We start from the raw sequence: 15,148 nt of genomic DNA, 5'->3' as shown, positions 1-15,148 counted from the left end.
ACGGGTTGTTTTCATTGGTGGATTGCTGTGTGTATGGTGCAGGAAGGATGGCTCATCTACACAGGACTTGTTCTCACTCCAGTTTTCAGTTTATTCTGGTATGAAATCAGCAACATGCAAACATCAGTGTTGTCCAACTGCATCTACATTCAAGCCTCCAGCAAAGAAGCATTTTTCTTTTTTTTTAACAAAAGACAAATAAAATATAATTTCACTTTAGAATGTGTAAATTATCCTATGCAGTCTAGTGTGTGATTTTGTATAGTGGTTATATTTCCTGTATGTATGATCTGCAGAGGAGACTAGAAATGAAAGCTATTTTTACATTTACTGCAAACGCTCAAACATTCTTGTAACAGTTCTAACGTAGGGCGGAGCACAGAGGACGGCAGGACAGAGATCAGGTTCGTACACAGGGGTTTTTATTGCCACACTTTTCAGTGAACAACGAGAAACTAACAGACACACACACACACACACAACCGGCGTCTGGTTCGGGGATGAGCTCCTCTGCTCTCGCTCTCCCTCCTTAAGTAGGGCACGGTCACTGGGAAGACACACAAACACAGGTTAATTGACATCAGGTGTAGTGATTCTGCCACTTACCTTCCCTGACTCCGCCCTCCTGTCACAGACCGGCGCTTGACCATGCCCCCGCTGCCACATACCCCCACCGCCCGACTCAGGCCGGGCGGCCGTCCGGCCTGCAGCCGACTCCACCCCCGACGGGAGAGGAAGTCCGCCACGACCATCTGCACCCCCGGCCTGTGGACCACCTTGAAATTAAAGGGTTGGAGTGCCAGATACCAACGGGTGATCCGTGCGTTGGCATCCTTCATGCGGTGGAGCCACTGGAGGGGCGCGTGGTCCGAACAGAGGGTGAAAGGGCGCCCCAGCAGGTAGTAACGGAGGGCGAGGACCGCCCACTTGATCGCCAAGCACTCTTTTTCAATTGTGCTGTAGCACCCCTCACGCACCGACAGCTTCCTACTGATGTATAAGACTGGGCGGTCCTCTCCCTCCACCTCCTGGGACAAAACGGCCCCCAGCCCTCTGTCCGACGCATCCATCTCTAACACAAAGGGGAAAGAAAAGTCAGGGGAGTGTAAAAGTGGCCCCCCACACAGTGCGGCCTTTACCTCAGAGAAAGCCCGCTGGCATTGTTCCGTCCACTGGACCAGATCTGGTGCCCCCTTTTTAGTGAGATCAGTCAGCGGGCTGGTGAAGTCCGAATAATTAGGTATAAACCTACGATAATAGCCAGCCAGCCCCAGGAACTGTCTCACCCCCTTTTTGATCTTGGGCCTCGGGCAGGCCGCAATTGCTGCGGTCTTGTTAATTTGGGGACGCACCTGCCTGTTGCCCAAGTGGAAGCCCAGATACCGTACTTCCACCTGCCCAATCGCACACTTCTTCGGGTTGGCTGTGAGACCCGCTCGCCTCAGCGACCCAAGGACGGCCCTCAGATGTTCGAGGTACCTCGGCCAGTCATTACTATAGATGATAACGTCGTCAAGGTAGGCGGCCGCATAGGTGGCATGGGGGCGGAGGACCCTGTCCATCAGCCGCTGAAACGTAGCGGGCACCCCAAACAGCCCAAAAGGGAGTGTGACGAATTGGTGTAATCCGAATGGTGTGGAAAAGGCCGTTTTTTTTCTTGGGATAGTGGAGTCAAGGGGATCTGCCAATATCCCTTCGTTAAATCCAGTGTCGAAAAAAAGCGAGCAGTGCCTAGTCGATCGAGCAACTCATCAATACGAGGCACTGGGTACACGTCGAATTTAGACACCGCGTTGACTTTTCTATAGTCCACACAGAACCAGACAGACCTGTCGGCCTTGGGTACCAAGACCACCGGGCTGCTCCAGTCACTGTGGGACTCCTCGACGATGCCCATTTCGAGCATGGCCTCGAGTTCTTCCCAAACCACTTTTTTCTTGTGTTCGGGTAGCCTGTAAGGGCGGCTACGCACTACCACCCCCGGGAGCGTCTCAGTGTGGTGCTCTATGAGGTTGGTGCGGCTGGGCAGGGGCGAGAACACGTCCGAAAACTCTGTCTGGAACTGGGCAACCTCCGCGAGTTGGGTCGGGGAGAGGTGGTCTCCACAGGGGACCGGAGAGGTATGTGATGCCAGTGCGCCCTTTTGAACCTCCAGCTCCGCCTTCTCCGGAACCACCGACACCAACGCTACGGGGACCTCCTCGTTCCAGAGTTTGAGTATATTGAGGTGGTAAATTTGTAGCCCCCCCCATCCGTTCGCCTCACCTCATAGTCGACGTCCCCGACTCGCTGTGTGACCTCAAAGGGTCCTTGCCACTTGGCGATCAATTTGGAGCTTGAAGTGGGCAACGGTACAAGTACTTTATCTCCCGGTGCGAACTCCCTAAGGCGCGTACCCTTGTTGTACAGGCGGGTTTGTCGTTCCTGGGCCTGCCGCAAATTCTCCTGGGTTAGGTGGGTGAGTGTGTGGAGTTTATTGCGCAGGTCCATAACGTATTGAATTTTTCGTTTTGACTTTGTGAAGGTCCCTCCACCCAATTTTCGCGCAGCACATCTAGGAATCCGCGCGGCTTACGCCCATATAATAATTCGAACGGGGAGAACCCCATGGAGGCTTGGGGGACCTCTCGCACTGAAAACAACAAGGGCTTGAGCCACTTATCCCAATTACGTGCATCCTCACTTACGAATTTTTTAATTATATTCTTGAGGGTGCGACTGAACCGTTCAACTAAACCGTCCGTTTGTGGGTGATACACGCTGGTGCGGATCGGCTTAATCCCTAATAACCTATACAGTTCGTTCAGTGTCCGTGACATAAACGTGGTGCCTTGATCAGTCAGAATCTCTTTCAGGATTCCAACTCGGGAGATGACGCAGAACAGCGCCTCCACAATACTGCGTGCTGAGATATTGCGGAGAGACACTGCTTCCGGGTATCACGTTGCAGAGTCCACCAGAACTAATATAAAGTGGTACCCTCGTGTTGACCGATCTAATGGCCCGACGAGATCCATCCCAATTCTTTCAAACGGGGTCTCGATTAATGGTAGAGGGCGCAAAGGCACTTTTGGAATGGCCGCTGGATTTACGAACTGGCATTCACGTACACCACCTACAGACATCGCCGCGAATCCCTGGCCAATAGAATCGGGCCATTATTCGGGCTAGTGTCTTATCCTGCCCTAAGTGTCCAGCCATGGGATTAAAGTGAGCCGCCTGGAATACCAATTCCCGGCGGCTTTTTGGAACCAAAAGCTGTGTGATTTGCTCTTTCGTCTGAGTGTCCTGCGTCACTCGGTATAATCTATCCTTCATAATAGAAAAATAGGGGAAGGACGGGGTGGCATTCGGCGGGAACGTTTGACCATCGATTACTCTCACTTGGTCAAATGCATGCCGCAGAGTCTCGTCTTGCGACTGTTCTAACGGGAAATCCGCCAGGGATTCCCCGAGAGAGGGAGGAGGAGCCTGTGGCTCCTCACTCTGATGCAGAGATGACGTAGACGGCTCTGTGACAGCTGCTCCCGCCAAGGTGACACCGGGACCTCCCCCTACTTGAAGTATGGGGGGACCCACTCTCCACTAAATGGCTCATCAACTCCCCGAACCCCGGCCAATCAGTCCCCAAAATTATCGAGTGGGCGAGGTGAGGATTAACCGCCGCCTTTACTATAAATTTTTCCCCTCGGAAAAAAATGTGGACCGACACCAAAGGGTAGCTGTGAACATCCCCGTGCACACACAACACCTTCACCCCCTGTGCTCCCCCCAATGCCTCATCTTGCACCAAGCTTTGGTGAATTGAGGTCTGATTACAACCGGAATCCACCAACGCCTGATATGTATCCCCTTGAATAGTCACCGGTATGCGATACGCTCCGGCCCGATCGAGGGCGGCTCCTGGCGCATCGGGGATCTGAACCACCGCGCCCACCTCCATTACCGTGCACTGTTGTTGGAGGTGGCCCGGCTCCCCACAGCGCCAGCAAACCGGCCCGGGCTTCCTCTCCGCACCGGTGTTCTGGGGCTCACTCACCTGAGGGGGGGGAGAGACAGAAACAGAAGGGAGAAACGGGAGGGCACTACGGGTGCGGCGGGCTGGCACGGGTGGCGCTGGCCCCCATGGTGGGGGAATGGGGCGAGGACGAGACATAGGAGGAGAGGGAGAGAGAGAAAGGAGAGAAGAGGCTGTCTGCTGTCCTGCCGCCGGGACAGCCGCCAAATGGTCCTCCGCCAGCTCGATTGCCTGATCCAGCGACGCCGGGCGGTGGCACTGGACCCACTCCGCGGTTCCTGCTGGCAAGCGTGCGACGAATTGTTCCAGTACCACCTGGTCAATGATCCCCTCAGTGTCGCGGTTGTTGGCCCTCAACCACCGCCAGCAGGCGTCCCGGAGTTGCTGGCCAAATGCGAACGGCCGGCCGACTTCCTCCAAGCGCAAAGCGCGGAAGCGCTGTCGCTGCTGCTCAGGGGTGTGCCCCACACGCTGGAGGATGGCCCGGCGAAGGTCCGCGTAGGCCAGCCAGCAGTCGGCGGGGAGCTGTAGCGTGGCCAACTGCGCCTCTCCCATTAGCAGGGGGAGGAGGCGCGTCACACGCTGCTCCATCGGCCACCCCGAGGTCTCTGCGACTTGCTCGAAGAGCGTGATGAATGCCTCGGGGTCGTCCTGTGGGCCCATCTTTGTTAGGGTGAGGGGGGACGGGCCCGCCGGAACGCCTGACGATCTTCTTGCTGGGCCAGCACCTGGGCCTCGAACCGCTGTTCCTGCTCCTTTCGGAGGGTGACTAGCGCCTGGTGCTGGCTTTGCTGGGCTGTGGCGAGGGCGTGGACCAGATCGGCGAACGGGGAGGACTCCATGGGGCTGTTCGGCTTCTGCGCTCCAGATCCCCGGGTTTTGGCACCACTGTAACGGTTCTAACGTAGGGCGGAGCACAGAGGACGGCAGGACAGAGATCAGGTTCGTACACAGGGGTTTTTATTGCCACACTTTTCAGTGAACAACGAGAAACTAACACACACACACACAACCACAGCCACTTACCTTCCCTGACTCCGCCCTCCTGTCGCAGACCAGCGCCTGACCACGCCCCCGCTGCCACAATGGCAAATTAAACACCATTTTATGTCTAACGCAATTTACAATATTGCTGTGATACAAAGTCCTGCATCAACATTGCTTTAATTACGTTGAGATTAGAGAAATTAAATCCACATTCATTCTGTTGACAATTGTACACTCGCAGTGGGCTACTGTAGGACACGAAATGCGATTAACCTGCGCAGACGGAATGTCTCCATTTCATGAAGAACACGCTAAAGCACGTAACGTTAACTCCGGTAGGAGGTTTTCATGCAACAATACAAAACCCATGTGAAACGTAGCCTACCTGGTACAAAATCAGCAACACGCAAACATCAATGTTGTGCAACTGCATATGCATTCAAGTCTGTACAATGAAGAGTTATAATAAATAAATAAAAATCCACTATCTAAAATGATTACTGAAAAATGATATGGCCAAGGCAAACAATAGTATGGCTAGTTGACTAGCAATATGTGGTAAGAAATACTACTGAAAATAAAGTTACCGTTTTTACATGTAACCATCTGTAACTTTTGTAATTACATCATAGTAATAATCAAAATACACCTCATGGACTATGGGATGCACAACCGTAGAACGTTAAAAATACAAATATAGGTTACAGCGTTATTACGGTGTACCTACCTCCAGCAGGGAAGCGGTTTTCTTTCCTGGGGTAAGTATGGTGTGCCAAGGGGAATACTAGCTATGCAGTTGCAGTATAAACCCACCAGGTGGATTCAGAACTATAAATATGTAAGAAGCACATCTATTGTGCAGAAATTCACGAGAGGTTATTTCTAACTCTGTTGCACTTGGACTTCCCTGCCAGCCTGGGTTTCTCCACTGTTGTTGGCCAAGTTTTCAGTTTCTATAATCCAGACGTGTCCCCTCAGGGTGCAGTCAAGGCCTCTTGAAGTTAGACAGAACCTGGACAATTCTGATGAAGAAGGAGAACCTGTCATCATCTTGCATTTCAGAACCCAGAAGCCTGAACTTTGTTGGCTTAAAGCATCCATACGCAGGTCATGAGATCTTAAAAGTTCCATTTGTAGCCAGACACACAGTGTTCTTCCTGTGAGGTCATTAAATTAAGACAAATGGACAAAAGGTGGACACCAGATTTGGCCAGAGAACATCTACACTCCCTTTTCATTGGTTTATAGTCAGCATGTTCATCACTAGAACATGCTAAGAGAGATATCTCACGAAAGGCGTACAGAAACAGTGGCTGAGAATGCAGAGATTGCACCCCGAAAGGCCGATGGCATTGCAGATCGAGTGGATGAATACATCGATCTAACAGAGCAAAATGTGGGTACAGAAAACTGGCACACGACGGGTGGCAGGCCCAAAAATAAAAACAGAGTAATTACCGCAACACCAGTTCGTTCTGATACTATGCAGCCCATGCTCCACAGCCATGCTATTTGAAATAGAGCCAGGTCTACAAACTACAATAGGATTTACAGTCCTATGGAAAATCCACAGCCCATAAGGCTTCAGAACAAATTTGAATGCCTCAGGGATGTGGAAGCGGAATTTTCAGGCGGACAAGCACATCATAGAAAGAGATCGCACCACAACCGAAGAGCTGTGGGAAGAGGCAAAAAGCAGCTCGTAACACCACCTGATCCCACAACCCTTGTTCTTGGTGATTCCACTGTAAGATATTTAAAAGGACATGGGATGATTATTTGCTGCCTTCCAAATGCATCCATCTCTGACACCAAAGACAGCATTTTGAAACTCATGTCCGAACATAAAACTATCAAACGTATTGTTGTGCATGTGGGAGCAAATGATGTTTTCAGAGAACAGCTGTTTGTCCAAGATGATTTCAGAAAACTTTTTTCTGACCTCTATAAGACTACAATACAATCTTTCATCAGTTGCCCACTCCCTGCAAGAGGAAGTTTTGCATTTACTCGACTCTTCAGTCCTAACACCTGGCTTGGAAAAACTTGTTTTTTATTTGGTATGAACTTCATAGACAATTTTAACCTTTTCTGGAATCGCAGAGAATTCTTCAAGCCAAATAGCACTGAACTCAGCTGGATTGGGACCAAAGTTTTAGCTGATCACTACAGCCTCTCTCTCCAGCATGCATTCTTTTCTCAGCCAAGATTGAGCAGAACTGCTGATAAGATATCGCAGACTGACCCAGTTACAGATATCAACAATACCTCTGCAAAGCCAAAACAATCATCCATGCAAGCACAGCAGAGATGCTTCAAGAAGGACACACAGCCATCTGGGGCAGACTGCCAAGAACCATCTGGGGCAGACTGCCAAGGACATCAACAATCACATGGAGAATGTGAGCATGTTGTTAACAATGGGCAGCCACAGATATCTGCATCGCCCATCCAGATTGAGGACCTGACCAAAGACAATCATGCCAAGGCTGCATCATCCACATCTCGACCCCATGCAAGTATCACAGAGACTGTCAGGGAGACAGTCACCACAGAGACAGTCATGAAGACACTCACAAAGACCTCACCAAAGTCCCAATCTCAGTCTTGCTCTTCTGACTTTGTTGTACCATCTCCGTCTCCCCCCTGCATGGATTTCCCTAAAAGTATGCAGAGACTGCTGCCAATGGCTGCACTCTCTTTTTCCAGCCCAAATCATTCGCGACAAGCAGTGTACCCAGTTCATCAAAAATCAACCAACAGACTGAACTGTGTTCGCCCAGGACTTGCAGCTGGCTACCAATCTTTTTCACCATCTAAAAGATACATGACATCTCCAATCCTTCCCCTTCCCAGCCTCATGGAATATACAGAGTCTTGTATGATGTGCTGTGGGTCCCTGCATTGGGTGTAGTTCTGAAAACAAGCTGGGACCCAGTATGCCTATGCCATTCTCTATTCCTGTGTTGATAAGAAATAGAAAACATGGAGCATATTTAACCCAGGGGGTAAACCAGTCTAGTCTCCTTCCTGTTTCAAAACAACATCAGAGTGCCCAAGCGGATATTACTTCTAGACTTTCTGTAAAGCTAGCTCTTCTGAACGTTAGATCACTTTCAAACAAGTCATTTTTAATTAATGATCTTATTTGCAAACACAATCTTGATTTTTTGCTTCTAACTGAAACATGGCTGGATCAAGCAAAGAGTGCTACCACCCTTATTGAAGCAGCTCCCCCAAATTTTAATTTTTTGAATGTTACCCGACATGGGAAAGGTGGAGGGATCGCAAATATATTCAAAGCCTCTTTTCAATGTAAACAATCCTCACTTGGTGATTTTACATCCTTTGAACACTTATGTGCACTTGTTACATGCTCTCCTAACATATTATTATTAACTATTTACAGGCCTCCGAGACATTCAGCCAAAGTTTTTCTGGAAGAGTTTGGTGAACTGTTGTCAGTCATTTGCTTAGAGTTTGACTTTCTTATTATATCTGGGGATTTTAACTTGCATGTAGATAATCCTGAAAACAGTTATGCCAATGAACTACTTGCACTTATTGACAACTTCAACCTTGTACAACATGTACAGGGGCCGACCCACTCTCGTGGTCATACCCTTGACCTCGTTATCGCAAAGGGTCTTACTGTTTCTATTACTGTTGTTGACCTGGCCTTATCTGATCATTTCTGTGTTTTCTCTGATGTTTCTATGTCTCCTCACATTCAGAACAGCTCAACGACTATGGGTAGGAGAGTCATAAACGACAACACACATGTTCTCTTTGAGCAAGCTCTCTCTCGGATCTCAACTAAAATGTCAGACTCTGTAGATGATTTACTGGAAATTTTTAATTTAAATATGACCCAAATTATGGATGATATTGCTCCATTCAAAATCAAGAGTCAATGACAAGCAGAAAGCACCATGGAAGCAGTACCCAGCTGTTAAATTGCTAAAGAGAGAATGTAGAAAGACTGAAAGAAAATGGCGCAAATCTAAACTTCACATCCATTATCAAATCCATAAAGAGATGCTTTGTAAATATAATTATGAAATTGGTAAAGCAAGACAGTCTTTCTTCTCCAACATCATCAGCAGGAATATGAACAATGCCCGTGTGCTATTTTCAACAGTAGAGAAGCTAACTAATCCCCCACCACAATTAGCACCTGAACTTCTCTCAGTTAATAAATGCAATGAGTTTGCATTCTTCTTTAAAGGTAAAATTGATAAAATACGGCAGAATATTGCTCATAATATATCTCAGTTGCAAATAACTGAAAAGCTGCAATCACCAGTGACACAGACAGACAACTTCAACACAATGTCAGAATTTTGTTTGATTGATTACGAGACTCTTGAAAAAACTGTACAAAATCTCAGTTCCTCAACATCTGAATTGGACATTCTGCCCACCAACTTTAAGTCTGTTCTTCACCTCATAATTACAGATGTGCTTCAGATCATAAATACATCCCTAGAGACTGGCATTGTTCCTGTGTCCCTGAAAAAAGCCGTTGTAAAGCCCCTACTTAAAAACAATAATCTGGATGCTTCAGTATTAAACAACTACAGTCCAATATCAAATCTACCATTCATCGGGAAAATCCTTGAAAAAATTGTCTTCAATCAATTAACTGCCTTCTTGATATCAAACAGCTGTTTTGATAACTTTCAGTCAGGATTTCATGCCAATCACAGCACTGAAACAGCACTGATTAAAGTTATAAATGACATACGTCTTAATACTGATGCAGGCAAAACATCGGTCCTGGTGTTACTGGACCTCAGTGCAGCTTTTGATACTGTTGATCACAACATACTGCTATATCGACTTGAACACTTGGTTGGGTTGACTGGTAAAGTTATCAACTGGTTAAAATCATACTTAAAAGATAGAAGCTTCTTTGTTACCATGGGAAATTGTACCTCAACGTCAATGTCCTTGACCTGTGGTGTCCCCCAGGGGTCGATTCTTGGACCATTACTATTCAACCTTTATATGCTCCCACTTGGGCAAATTATCAAGAACAACTCAATTTTATATCACTGCTATGCAGATGACACCCAAATTTATTTTGCTCTATCACCTAATGATTATGCCCCCCTTGAATGTCTCTACCAGTGTATCGACCAAGTCAACAACTGGATGTCACAAAAGTTTCTTCAGCTGAACACGGATAAAACAGAAGTAATTCTATTTGGGGGAAAAAGATGAAAGGCTCAGGATTACCACTATTCTTGACACAAAGGGGATTAAAACAAAAGATATGGTTAAAAATCTTGTTTTCATTGACAGCGAGCTAAACTTTGACAGTCACATGAAAGCAATCACTAAATCGGCATTTTATCACCTAAAAAACATTTCCAAACTAAGAGGACTTGTGTCAGAAAATGATCTGGAAAAACTAATACATGCCTTCATCTCTAGTAGGGTTGATTACTGCAATGGCCTTTTCACAGGCCTGCCAAAAAAGACCATCAAACGACTTCAGCTGGTGCAAAATGCAGCGGCGAGGGTTCTCACACGAACAAAAAGAACAGAGCACATTACTCCAATTCTAAGGTCCCTTCACTGGCTTCCAGTAAGCTACAGAATTGACTTTAAAGCATTGCTGCTGGTGTACAAATCTCTAAATGGTACAGGGCCCAATTACCTCTCTGATATGTTGCAGCGGCCTAACCCAATCAGATCTACCAGATCGCAACAGAAAAATTTACTGTTAAAACCAGTTGTTAAAACAAAGTATGGTGAAGCAGCTTTTAGCTACTATGCAGTGCAGCTATGGAACCAACTGACAGAGGACATCAAAAATGCTCCTGCTGTTGGCAGCTTCAAATCTAGACTAAAGACCAAGCTGTTCTCAGATGCTTTCTGCTAACTGATAAATATCATCATCTTTACATGTTTTAAACTTTACTTAACTTTTATTCTATTTTATTCTGCTGTTTTTTACTGAACTTTTACTTCATTTTATTATTTTATTTTTACTATTGTTTAATTCTTATTTTTTCTCTGTTCTTCCCCCTTTATTTTATGTAATTTTATTCTCTATTGTTTACTGTTTTGCCTTTACCTCTGTAAAGCACATTGAACTGCCACTGTGTATGAAATGCGCTATTGAGGTATTTCACTCACGTGACCAAGTCATGTGATGCTGCCATTTTGGACGGCACGGCTCGAATCAGTTTGAATGCGAGGAAGGCGACAAACGAAAAACAAAAGAAAAAGGAGCGAGATGCAGAAAACACCTTCACTATCCAGTGATGTAGGACATTTACAGGGCGAGCAGAGGGAGAGGTATTTGCAAAAATTGAGGTTAGCAGGCTTAGAATGATGTTTACCTGCTTCCACCAGGATTGTTCACTGACGTACGGAAGTACACGAAGCCCTCGTCTTTACCTGACTTCGGCCCACAGGATCTGTATACCTGTGTCGTTAAAAACCCATCGCCATACACAGGTATTGATCTGAAAGCGTATAAGAGTTTGGATACCTACAAATATTTTGTGTCAGGCTGGGTAACATGCCTACATCAGCGGGTCGTCCCTGGAGCCGGTGGTTGCCATCTAATTACAGCTAAGGTTTGTTCACATTTTCATTTACTTTCGGTCCTCAGGATAAACAAAATGTTATTAAATGTCATTGAAATAACTTCTTAGTCTGTTGAGACATGGCCCGTTATAAATTTGCTGTTACCAGGCAATGACTAAGAACTGTATTATTAGGGTCGGTGTAGTTGTAGCAGTGCACTAGCAGCTAGCTGTTAGCACTAGCTAATGTCAACAACATAGTAGCTGGTATGTTACTGTAGCAATGTTTACGTTCAGTCATTTGGATGACTGTTAAAACCTTTCAGTCTCAAGTTTTTCCTTTACTGGATTTACTAGTTTACTGAGCTAGCGCGCTCGGCCAAACCGGGAGCCATCGCGCGCTCTCCGGCCAGGCCGGGAGCCATCGCGCGCTCTCCGTCCGAGCCGGGAGCCATCGCGCGCTCTCCGTCCGAGCCGGGAGCCATCGCGCGCTAGCTCAGTAAACTAGTAAATCCAGTAAAGGAAAAACTTGAGACTGAAAGGTTTTAACAGTCATCCAAATGACTGAACGTAAACATTGCTACAGTAACATACCAGCTACTGTTGTTGACATTAGCTAGCTTGACGTCCAAAATGGTGGACACTGGGGCGTCACGTGACCCTGTGACGTCAGGTGAAATACCTCAATAGAAATAAACTTGCCTTGCTAAATCAAGTTGAACCACTGGAAAAGGGCATCTGGTTGACTGTATACAACTGTCCTCAGAAGTGACTTTTACTTGGTGTGTGTCGTGAAAGGACCTTCCATTCTGCCTGCAGGTGTTGGTCAGTAACTCTCTGGCGTTTCTCAGCGGCTCTGACGTGCCACGTGTCTTCTGTGAGAACCTCAACATTAGTGTGTGTCCTCTCACTGAAGGCAGCAAACAGGTAACGCCCTCGATGGATCCAGGTTATTTTGTCTAATTCCATTTCATCCAATAGTTAAAACATTTAATCCAAAGCCTTTTTCATACGCACTGTCAATTTCAGGTACTTGTTCGTTTAAAAGAAGAGGAATTCTCATTGGCCACATTTTTGCAAAATGAAAACGAAACCAGAAATGATGGGAATCAGCGAGTGTCAACTTCAGGCACATTCGGCTGGGGCCGCTTGTGGGGAGAGATCATTTTTGTTCGACCGAATTACATAGAAAAGCTATACTCGCACTTGCCAGATATCCTTGGCAAGTGCGAGAGATATGAGATATGATATCCAGATATGAGAAAACAAGCATTTTCTCAGTCTTTATATCGGCATGCTGATGCCTCTTGATCATGTGCAGGTGAGCCTCGTTAACAGCGCGCATGCGAGAGTCCGCTCAGGTGTGCTCCAGACTGCGCGCACGCTGAGCGGACTCTCGCACGCGCGCTGTTAATGAGGCTCACCTGCACATGATCAAGAGGCATCAGCGTGCCTACACTGCAAAAAAACGATGTCTTAGCAAGTGAAAATATCTTGAAAATAGTTGAAACAGTCTTACATTTCCTGTTAGAAGAATACAAGACACCAACTCTGAGATTATTAAGCCTGCTTCTAGATTGCAACCAACTTATTTGAAGTTGTCTTATCAAGTAAAAATATCTGTCCATGCAGCGACATCATTTCACTAGTATTAAGTAATTTTCTCCTCAAATTTAGTTTTCAATTTTTTGCAGTGTATATAAAGACTGAGAAAATGCACGTTCAGTGCGAAGTATTACACCGCATCCGTGCGCGTTACCGAGCCTTATTCTCCTGTGTAGATTCCCTGGGCTTCTGATCCTGTTTCCTGTTCTTAGTTTCTGTTTTCGTCTTTGCCTGATTTAGCCTGTTTGTGCCTCGCCTGACCTTCTGCTAGTTTCACGTTTACGAGATTGCCTGCAGTTTTGTATTGTTTGCCTGTGTGTTTTCACGATTGTTTAATAAACATTACTTCTGCACTTACATCCGTCTCCTACCGCTCTCTGACAGTGGAAGGTACATAGAGGTTATTAGGTATATAAATTGCAGGATACGTGGTCATAAACCTGCTTAATGCACTCTCTTAAATAAATTATGATTTGTTTTTGTTGCACATATAAAATAATTGATAGCGCATTTGAAAAAGGCTTGAAGTGAAGTGTCCTGATCTCTCCCCCCCCCCCCCCCCCCAATATATAACATGCACGAAAGACCAACGGGGTTGAAGAGTAATTCTGCCCACTTTTTAATCCGCTTTGGTTCTAGAAGTTGCCTTGACCTCCTGAGATTTTTAAGGTGACTCGGTTAGAGGCCCAGCAGCCACAGTCTCAGTCCCACTTCAGTGTTTTGACCCTGAACCTTGTAGAACCGTTACTGCATTTCTACAATTTTGTTGATCTCTTCAGCGATGTGGCTTTATAGTTGTTTAGTCCTTCACTGCTAATGTGCTCTGTCTTTTCTCTCAGTTCTTGTTGAATGTGTATAACCCTCTCGCTCGTCCTGTGAGCTGGTTGGTTCACCTGCCTGTTAACGGAACTGGATACAATGTCACGGGCTCAGACGGCACACCAGTGGACAATCAGGTGGGCTGTGTTTTTGTTCTTCTTTTCGATCAGATATCATTAATATTCTTTTGAAAGCCTCTTTAACGTAAATTTGACAGGCCGTTCAAGACAAGCATGTGTGATGATTTATCCCAAACTTTTTTTTTTTAAATTAACCTCCCTCTCTCTCTCTCTCAGGTGATACCTGTGTCCAAGGCGACTCAGGATTTGAGGCGAGATCGGGGTTCTGCCCAATTTGAGTTGGTCTTCCAAGTTCAGGCTCCTCCAATGGGCTTCAACACCTACACCATCACACTGCTGCAGGACAGCCCTGCCCCTCGCCCACACAAACCTGGAGCCCCACCCGCTATCCAGAATAAGGTTAAAACTCTCAATCTCACTATCCAGAACCCAATGCTCCAAGCTGAAATCAATACCAGGTCAGAACCTAGCGTTCCTTCATACATCTAGAGCCCAAAAGCCAACTGTCCCTCTGTCCAGAACCAAGTAAGAACCTGGAGTGCCATTTATCCACAACTAGGTCCCAGAACTTTTCAAACCATTGTGGGTATTGTGTATACCTTGTTCAGGCAGTAATGTAATGGATCGTATTCCCCCTATACACAGTGGGCTTAAAAACTAGTGCACTATAGCGTGGTTCGGAACAAAGCCAGCGTGTTTTCTGTCTGTTTTAGTACTTGAAGGTGACCTTTGACATGCAAACGGGACTGCTGAGTGGACTGACCAACCTGGAAACAAGGCAGACCATCAAACTCGTGCAGAACTTCTACTGGTGTGTCACTCACACACACACACACACACACACACACACACACACACAGAGTTATGTTGTCTAACCAGTTCAGACAAGTTAATTTTTGTCTGTCAGTGTGCAGCTGATCTAATAGTGTGTGTGTGTTTTGCAGGTACAATGCAAGTGCTGGTGACTCGGAGAGCTCTCAGACATCAGGAGCTTACATTTTCAGACCAAATTCATCCACACCCAATATCATTAACATGAAGCCTGAAGTCACAACGCTGCAGGTAACACCACACGCACACACACATGCATGTACGCG

The 15,148-nt window shown here is 46.6% G+C and overlaps 1 protein-coding gene across 3 annotated transcripts in view; it reads left to right on the top strand.

Moving 5' to 3' along the window:
• man2b1 (mannosidase, alpha, class 2B, member 1) overlaps positions 1–15,148 on the top strand; it is a 36,317-nt gene that overhangs the window by 8,876 nt on the left and 12,293 nt on the right. For all 3 annotated transcript variants that reach the window (XM_060912071.1, XM_060912073.1, XM_060912072.1), the window contains exons 11-15: positions 12,367–12,474; positions 13,992–14,108; positions 14,268–14,450; positions 14,765–14,862; positions 14,996–15,113. In XM_060912071.1, coding sequence (XP_060768054.1) covers positions 12,367–12,474; positions 13,992–14,108; positions 14,268–14,450; positions 14,765–14,862; positions 14,996–15,113 — 624 coding nt within the window. The remainder of the gene's footprint in view (positions 1–12,366; positions 12,475–13,991; positions 14,109–14,267; positions 14,451–14,764; positions 14,863–14,995; positions 15,114–15,148) is intronic.

Source organism: Neoarius graeffei, chromosome 27 (assembly GCF_027579695.1).
Source record: "Neoarius graeffei isolate fNeoGra1 chromosome 27, fNeoGra1.pri, whole genome shotgun sequence".
Classification (NCBI taxonomy): domain Eukaryota; kingdom Metazoa; phylum Chordata; class Actinopteri; order Siluriformes; family Ariidae; genus Neoarius; species Neoarius graeffei.
The sequence above is the reverse complement of the archived record's forward strand: the minus strand, read 5'-3'. Positions and strand labels throughout refer to the sequence as shown.